The sequence below is a fragment of the Patiria miniata genome, unplaced genomic scaffold (genome assembly GCF_015706575.1).
Source record: "Patiria miniata isolate m_02_andy unplaced genomic scaffold, ASM1570657v1 HiC_scaffold_26, whole genome shotgun sequence".
Classification (NCBI taxonomy): domain Eukaryota; kingdom Metazoa; phylum Echinodermata; class Asteroidea; order Valvatida; family Asterinidae; genus Patiria; species Patiria miniata.
In genome coordinates, this window is record NW_024037065.1 from 2,013,300 (window position 1) to 2,022,536 (window position 9,237).

At 39.0% G+C, this 9,237-nt stretch overlaps 1 protein-coding gene across 1 annotated transcript; it reads left to right on the forward strand.

Annotated features, from left to right (window-relative positions):
- Nucleotides 1-571: 571 nt before the first annotated feature.
- LOC119733746 lies at nt 572-5,094 on the forward strand. Its single transcript, XM_038207120.1, has 6 exons — nt 572-1,713; nt 2,128-2,227; nt 2,749-2,975; nt 3,340-3,557; nt 3,877-4,036; nt 4,282-5,094. Exons 1-6 carry the CDS (start codon nt 1,515-1,517, stop codon nt 4,479-4,481), a joined length of 1,104 nt encoding a protein of 367 aa, XP_038063048.1. The 5' UTR covers nt 572-1,514; the 3' UTR covers nt 4,482-5,094.
- The last annotated feature ends 4,143 nt before the right edge of the window (nt 5,095-9,237 follow it).

A 9,237-nucleotide genomic window follows, 5' to 3' on the forward strand; every position in this document is an offset into this window, starting at 1 on the left:
ACATGCAATAAAAGTTAGCCTTGGCCCCGAAGTTTATGTTTAAAACTATTAACGACGATGCACGCCATGTGCGTGCCCGCTGCAAATTCCGCAAACGTGTTTAAACACGCACGTCGCATGCTCAGGCTAGGCCTGCAGTCCAGCAGCAGTATGCACGTGTTAACGTATACGTGCAGTACGTAGGTCGTGTAGCATTTTTTGCGTGAAAAAATGGTGCATCTGGTTACTAGACGATCCCTTGAATAATATGATGATAGAAGAGAACGAAATAGTCAGAACCAGACTAAATTAACTGCATCGATCATTGAAGAAATAAAGTGAGAACTCCGTGCGCATCGCTAACTTGGCCAGGACTAGGGTTCAGCGGGAAGTCATTCAATTTTATTCGAAAAAGATGTGGTCATTCTTGTTTCTAAATTCATTTAGTTGTAAATGTACACTGTAGAGTCAAAAAAATTAAACCTGGCGGCTGGATTTTAAAGCTTGGCGGCGACTTCTAAAACATGGCGGGCGACTTCTAAAACATGGCGGGGCGCCAGGTTTGTTGTACATGTTGGAGAACACTGCATTTATGGCAGAAATCAACTTGTATATAATGTACATGGTTTGCTCCATTTGGCAAATGATGCAAATAAATTTGGCCCACTTGATAATATTTCAAGTTTTCCGTACGAGAATTTTCTTCATCAGCTGAAACGACTGATCAGAAAACCATCCTCACCCCTTCAACAGGTCATTCGACGTCTCTCAGAGGACAAGGCCCCAAGACAAACATGTTCATGTGGGCAGAAAATAACCAAACCTGAATGTAAGAAACAACATATGAATGGTCCTTTGCCACCTAACACCAAGGGCTGTCAGCAGTATACAGAACTGCATCTTGACTCATACAGTATCTCATCAACTCCCAGTGATAGTTGCATCAAAGTGAAAGACAGCGTGTGTGTTGTTCGAAACATTTTGTGGAATGGCCAAGTAACTATTGTATACGAGGCATTCAAAACTGTAGAAGACTTTTTTGATTATCCTCTACCCTCGGGGTGTTTGGGAATACACAGAGTTGCTAAGCTTGATGGTGTGCTCCATACATGCTACTTATCAGAAATTAAATGTAAATGTGTCATCTTTCCCTGCAAAAGAAGGTATTTGGTTATAGCTCTGTCTCATCAAATTTGGTAAAAAAAAATTTCCATGGTTCCCATTCTTCTGAGTATTTCATGTGTTGCTTTTGTTGTAGTTTCCAGGCTGCTGTTGAAGGGTAGTAAGTTTCATGAATTCATTCTGTCCATAAAGCGATGAAAACAATGTAAAAGGAGAAACTGATTTTAGTGTCAGCTTAAGTTTTTTTTTATTGTAGCAAAAGAATAACTTATTATATGGAAGTGGACTAGAGTTTTTTCCTTGTTTTTTTTGTTTTGAAAAATGAACATGGTTTCAAAAATGTCTTTTCCTATTTCATAAAAAAAAAATTACTCCTCCAAATAATGTATACCCCCAGTTGATTCGTAGGGGAAATGTACGCAGTTGTCGAGTTTGTCGATGTGGGCACTGTGTCACTAGTTGCCGAAAACTGGCTGGCAGAACAAGACAAAATGGTAAAATGGCCTACAAAGTACAAGTCACAAAGCAGAATTGATAAAGCTGTACAGAAGTGCGAGGCACCCACCAACGATGAATATGAGCAGTTCCCCTGCCGTGTGCTGCTAAAAACAGGTGATGTTTTGATCTTGACACATTTGCTTACACCATGGTTAAGAGCATCAGCTGCAGCTTCTAAAAAAACATACCCGTCTTTAAATGTCTAAAAATAGTATTTGGACTTTGATGGTGTTAAATAAATCTAGGCATGGGCTGCAAGTAGCCTCTGTGCATTTTTTTCAGTTGCTTGACAGTTAATGTGATGTGTTTGGTTAAAAAACAAATTCCCAGAGACTTGTAAATGTTATTTATAATTTTAGACATAGGACAGCAAGAAGCCTATTCAACAGCAACTTGTATAAGTTCAAAGGCAAAAAAATAAAACACACATTCTTTCCTCTGATTAGGCCTCAAAGGCAGTAGAAGAGAGTACTTCTTCAAATTTTTCAGCCAAAAAATTAATTTCTTAAATCCTTTCATTTCTTCCAGCCGCTTTTGAGAAAGGTAGGGCTAAAGTGCGACAGGCACAAGACACCTCTGACCTAGCAACGGAAGCAGAGACTGAAGTGCCACCTAAGAGAAGGAAGAGGTAAGTTGTAGAATATTGTTCCCAGCTGCTCATTGTAAAAGCCCGTAGAATTCTGAAAGCTAATTCCGAGTGTGTTCAGATATGTGAAAAATCACACAGTATTGTTTTAGGCAACTAAATGTAATACATAGCTTTCGGGTTCCATGTCTCAGTCTTAGCAATTTAAACCACTGCGGATCATGTGCAGTACTCGGTAATTTCCTGTCATTCGATATACATGCAGGTGATTGCATGAAACACAAACTTTTCAGAAAACACAAACTTGTCGTGCCACACTGAAATTGTAACACTGGCAAGACTTCTGGGTATCTAAAAAGACAGGATTTCAATCATCTTGTAAAAAGGTTAGTCAGTAGGACAAGATAAAACGTGATATCTCGTTAAATTCTGACCAACTAAGTTGTCACTGGAATGAACAGTGAAATCCTATCAGTGTACCTCCATTAACATTGCCAACATGACAACTTTTTGTATTATTTGTTTGGTGGTCCAGTTATTTCTATTTTTACATACATTTTCAGGCCAAACCCACGCTACCAGATGGATTCATCATCAGATGAAGAAATGACTCCAAGGCAGGCAGCCAACAGTCAGAAGACCATGTTTAACATCCCAGCAACTTCAACTTCATTCGTGCCATCACCACCAGCAAGCCTCATTCAGTCCGGATCACCCTCAGGGAGCTTGATTCAGCCTACCTCACCATCTGGGAGCCTCAATCTTCCCAGATCCTTTTCACCTTGCACAGGTATTTGGATAAGGACTTGAACGTTAGTGACCAGAGGTGGTCCATTCCACTGTTTCTGAAGTTACCTGTCATAATCAGTATTGTTATATAGGACTGAAACTTGTACCTGTACTTGCTTTTATTTTTTGTAAAAGTTCTTGTCAAATATACAACTTGTTCATGTTCTCATACCAATTTCAAATAACCTTGTACTCGTACCCGCAGCGAGCCCTTGTACAGTACTCACAGACTTTCCTATTTTATGAAGTCATTGTGCTCGTACGCATACCCATGATAAAAGCGTTAGTTCTCATGAAACTGTACTTAACAAGTAATTAAGAATTAACGCACTTATTGAAAGTTGATATTATTCTCTTTTCATCAGCAACCGAGAAGAAAATACTGACAATGATAGAACGGTCGAATATGATCGCTGCAGAGAACCGGGCCATTCTCATCCAGATTTTGAGAAAAGTCAACGTCTCAGAGCGGGACCTTGAGAATGGTGGTCTGCCAGAAGGAGTGACATTTCCTTTGAAGTTATTGAAGGATGTGAGAGAACTTGAGGGCCTTGTTCAAAACTTTGAGAAGGAGAAGCTCTTGGTGAGTCATGGATTTTTTTTCATTGTGTCAAATTGTTGGAAACTTTCACTCTATTTATTTTCAGCAACAATCATTTTTGGAAAATCTTGCCTTTTGAAAACAGTCATCAGTTTTTCAAGTAGGATAGCAAATTGTTCTCCATGTGTGTCTATTAAGAAAGACAATAGAACATTGAAAGTAACCTGGTCCCCTGAGAACAAAACTAATGTAGAGAGCAGCTGGGACTTCTATTCTCCACTGCTGAGGTTCCCGACAATTTGTGTTATCTATTTATATATGTTGTTGATTTCTTTTTCCTTTTTTTTTAAATTTTATACAGGTTACATACTTATCCAACATCGGTGGGGAGAATCTAGGCAGCACAGTCAGACGAATTCTTGCCTGCGTCCTTACAAACGATCTTGCGAAGCAATACAACTGGATTGGAAAGGGCACTAAGGAGGCTTTCTGTAAACTTCGTATGGTCAATGTTATACACCGTAAGTATCAGTCAGTGAGGAGAACGAGGACTATTAGTTACTGTAATGTCAGAGAACTACAATAAATGACATGAAAGGTGACTCGTCAGAAGGTAGACAAAACTCTGTGTAACAGAGAAGTTAATAACATTGAATTCGGTTACCGAATTGTTCACATTGAAACTTCATACTTGCTTGGTGCCATTTTTCATTTTTTTTTTCTTAACAGTCATCCAACTTCCCATTTGTTTCTCAAATGAATGCAGGGGCTGTACGAAGAAACCCTACAGTCAGATCGGCAACCAACGCTGAGATAGACTCCATCATCAAGGATTGGCTGCGCTATGCGAAAGACAGAGACGGTGGAAGGGCTAGAAGAGCTGCACGTCAGTCCAGTGTTAACAGTCCTGCACCAAGTGTAAGTCAGGAGTCAACCGAAGACTACGGCTCCAGTGATGAAAATTAGAAAAACCGCGGTAAGGTCCATCAACGAGTGCAGCCTCTTTAAAACTGGAGACTTTAGATAAGCTGAAAAATAAGTTTGTTACATTCTCAGATAATCTAGGATCTGTAGTTATGAGTCACTTCATCAGGGTTGTGTTATGAATAACAGTTTCTATCTTTTGTTCGTGTTTACTTGAAGTTGTTTAACCCAAGTATTAATCCTACGTTTGGCTTGTAAGCAACACTGTTTGATCACAAGTGAAAAGTAAAAGATTGTTTGTGTTAAAAGAGTCATTTTTGTAATAAGCCCATCTTTAGAGTTTTGAAATATCTTGATTACCACAAATTCCAATTATGGTATCTCTTTCATTTTGTTGAGCAAAGACTTGACAGGTGGCACAAGCAAAGTCAGTTTGGTGCCTTAATTGTCTGCGTTAGCCCACAATATAAGTTGCCTGTTGGTTCAAAGCAAACTAAATCTGAAACAAGTTATAGGCAATTATTATTTTGCTTGAGTTTCAAAATGAAAGTTCATTGTTATAGTTATATGCCATGTCAACTTACCATGTTTGACATTACATATTTCAGCAGCAAGCCTTTATGCATCAAGTAGGAATACAGCGTTTCATGAAAAGTGGTATTACATAAGGTCACGCCTTCCCCTGTTTCCACTAAATACATGTATTATGCCTACTTCAACCATATACCTTTTACAGAAAAACAAGCATTCATCTACCAGTATGTCATAACTCAATCAGATCCACCCTTGTCCTTATAATTGTACAATTGAACTTAATTAAAGTGGTGTAGCAAGATATGCGCGTCCATTAATGAAAGAAAAGTGATGGTTAAAATTTTCTTGACTTTACTTATAGGTACTGCACTGTATTATGTTCCCTTTCTTTTCCTCTGTAAAGCAAAGTGTGCGTGATATTAAAGTTTGTTGAAACAAAGACCAGTTCACTCAATTGTCTTCAGTCTACATTCAATGTTCAGGAATAATTTAGCCAGTTCTCGTTTTGTCGGTTGCCAAGTTTTACTATCAATCTGCTTTGAAACACCTAGATTCCATGTTTGGGCCATGTAGGTTTAAAGATCCTTATTTGTCTTGCGTAATTCACTCAGAGAGCTTCGTTGGAAAGTGTTTGCAAAATATGCGTATTTGCACCTGCCCCGGGGGGGGGGGGGGGCTGGTAATACAAATGGCCCAACTGTAAACTAACGTTGGGCCAACGACAACATTAAAAATTGGCCCGATGTTGGTCCTCTGCATTGGCCGTCTGCATTGGCCCAACATGTGACCAACATTTGAACACCCACTGTGGCCCAATGAACATCCAAAAATGTGGCCCAACGTTGAAAACCAACGTTGGGCCAACAGTTAAATTGAGCGTTGCCCCAAGCACAAATGTACTGTTGGGCCAATTACAAAGTTAAAGTTGGCCCGAGGTTATTAATCGACATTGGTCCAACATTCTACCAACATAGTGGGCCAACATTGCCCCGATGAGCAGATCCAAGCGGGGCCGACGTGGAAAGCCAACATTGGGCCAACTCTACTAACCTATGTTGGCCCAACATGTCCTTGCTATCTGGGTATGACTTCGTCATGACGCAAATCATAGCAAATTTTAAAAAAATGGTACATTTTAAAAAAAAAGCTAGTCTTGGTACTGAGATTTACTGGGAACCTGACTTCGTCATGACGCAACCGCAAATTTACGCAATTTCATAACATCTTTATGCGACTATAAATTGTTTATAATGCAATTTGAACCTTCATTAAGGCAATACTACAACATCTGCATGTAATTTTAAGTGTTTATAGGGTATTTCGAATAATTTTTCGAAATTTTATCGTGAATGTGCATCACCGATTGCTGAAGTGCATCACCGATTGTCCGATTCACTGATCACATTAAAATGACTTTTTGGCGTTTCATAGCAGCCGGCCTGCTGCGCGCGCGCGAGAGGTTCCAGTTATGTATAGATCGGGTCAGTTGATTGCCATATAAGGGATAATTATGCAAGGTGTGAAAGGTCAGGGGTATGCAAATTTCAACTTTAAGCCAATGAAATGTGTGGGTTTCGCGTTGGGACGCTGGCCATATAAAATAATAATTTAATAGCGCCAATATGGGTACCAAGCATGCCGAGGCGCTGAGGAAGTTCTAAATGTTTTACATGACCAAAACAACACGAAATAAAAATCACCGACAACATTTGTAGAAGGCATGATCATAATATAAATAATTCGAGTCATTTTTCAGAAAATATTATACCCTGAAAAAAGATGTGACAAGTTCACTCTCGAATTCGCAAATCGGGTGGTTGTAAAACTTTAGGTCTCCAAACCCGGGTTTGCTAATGATTTTTTGTAATAAATAAATCCGAAGAGTGGAGTTTCAAAGGTGTTTTGTAACCAAATAAAAAAAAGTTTATCACTTCGAGTTCGAGATCACAACGTCTTTTCTTTGCAACGTTTTTGCACCGATTGACATGTAGGCTAGGCCTAGGCCCTATATTTACTTATTTATCAATGAAAAAGTGGCGTCTAGATGCAACACTTTTTGGACGATGGGCGTTTGTCTTGTTTTGGTAGGCCTAATGTAAAACATGTAAAACTTACTCAGCCTCGTTCATGTTTTTAATTTAGTGACGTTGTGATTTCGACTTTTTACTCACAGAAAACACAAAATACAATGTTCTACATATTTTAGTAGCATACAATACTACTGCAATAAGTTAAATGAAAAAATATTTAAAAAAAAAAATGTAATTCTTGCCTTGAAAAGTTTAGTAGTATAGTATTAGCTCACATCGCAGTATATGAAAGGACGTGCTCAGTAGACGTGCTGCATGCTATTGATCGAATTAACTGATCGATCATCAGAGCGCCAAAGATACTCAGAGCTAGCTAGGCCTAGGGTGACCGTACGGTTATGGCAATATTCTGCCTAAATGCACTTCAAAAATCTGTCAAATGTATCAAAATTCTGCCAAATTTCCAAGAATTACTCGAAAGACTCTATAAATACTTAAAATCACATGCAGACGTTGTAGTATTGTCTTAATAAAGGTTCAAATTACATTAAACACAATCTGTAGTCGCTTAAAGATGTTATGAAATTGCGTAAATTTCAGGCAAAATGCGGTGGCATCACGACGAAGTCCGGTTCCCAGTGAACCCCAATACCTAGACTAAACAACCTTTCCCATTATGATTGCAAGGGTTTGCGTGTAAATATTGAAGCTTTTTTAAACAAATGTACTTTTTTTTTTAAATTTGCTATGTTTTTCTATTAAATAATCATTTTTGCAGAATTCGGCCAGAAATCTGCCAACAAATTCCATTCTGTCAAATTTTCTGTCAAAGTTAGCTGAGAATTGGCTAAAACGGTCACCATGATCAGAACGCGCGGCGCGTAAAGTTTGTACGGCGCATGGCCAAAAATTCCCAAGGCAATGAAAAACAGTTTACTAAACGTATCTGATTTGATATGTAGCAAGCGCTGACCTTAAATCGTTAATTATTTTACCACCAAAATTCCCAAGGTCTTTGGAAAAATCCCAAGAAGCAGTGGTACTCTATTACTGCATTATATCTGCGCGGCGCACATACTAGTACGCACGCACAAATTATCTTTCTCTGGAAATTAAAGATGGACATTTTTTCTTTTCAATTTTATTAGTGGTAACCGGGTCCATTTTTTTGTTATATTCCCCTGCCCAAAACAACCCTTGTCAATCCCTAGCCCGGCCCAGGTCTAAATGTACCCCCCCCCCCGCCTCTATGAGAAATAGACCCTATCGAAAATTTCGAAAAAAAGTTTGAAGCCACAAGTCAAAAATGCTTAATTGATTGACCTAAAATATTTGTACAATCTATCATAATTATAAAGAAAGCAAGGACCTCTTATGTAAAATTCACTGGGGGGGGGGGGGTAGCAAAATATTAATGAGCTCACGCGCACTAATTTACAGGTTTAAGAGCTAAGAGTGTTTCCTGCCCCGGGCGCGATTTTTTTTTTCACAAAGGACATCCGTTTCCCATCTTCTGATTGCTCCATGCATATCCAATGCATTGTTCTCCAAAACCTAAGACAGGCTTTACGTCTTGTGAGACATGTTCCTTCCTAGTTCCCCACCTTGGTTATTTAAAAGTAAAATGAAAAGAAGTGAACAACGCTCACTGGGATTCGAACTCTGATTAGAAGTCGAGACTACTGTGAACGTAACCAGTCGACAGGTTAGCTGCCCCGCAATCGTCGGTGATTTAAAGACATTATTCCTTGTTATTATCACTTATTATCTCAAAACCCTTGATATCATGAATAATGTATAACGCAGAGAGAGCGCCCCCTGCCTTTTCAAATTGTTCGATCTCTTATGGGAAAAAAAACTTTCACGACCCGGCCGCGTATTTTTTCTGCAGCATACATTATGTTTTAACCAATCACATCACGCACCCCAGTGTTTCCCCTGCCCATTCAAACGTGAGGTGGCCCAACTCGCTACTTTCAGTGACCACCCCGCTCAATTTTTGCCAATATCGCCACCTCGTTGTGAAGATTGGCAAAAAAAGGAAATATCAATTGAAAAAAATTAATTTTGTGTAATATATGAGCATTTTCCTTTACCTCCATGTATCAAGAACTAAAAATTTCGATGTGTTTTTGGAATCATCGCGCATTTTTGTGAGCGCTGCATTCTTTTCAGTCTACAGACTGCGTAAATTTTGTTTCAATCATCAACTTGAATTGTTACCACCTCGCTCA

Coding starts and splice junctions, on each gene's coding strand:
- LOC119733746 (XM_038207120.1), top strand. CDS start 1,515: ATGTACGCAGTTGTCGAGTTTGTCGATGTGGGCACTGTGTCACTAGTT. Junction 2,228..2,748: donor CCACCTAAGAGAAGGAAGAG/GTAAGTTGTAGA, acceptor ATACATTTTCAG/GCCAAACCCACGCTACCAGA. Junction 3,558..3,876: donor TTGAGAAGGAGAAGCTCTTG/GTGAGTCATGGA, acceptor AATTTTATACAG/GTTACATACTTATCCAACAT.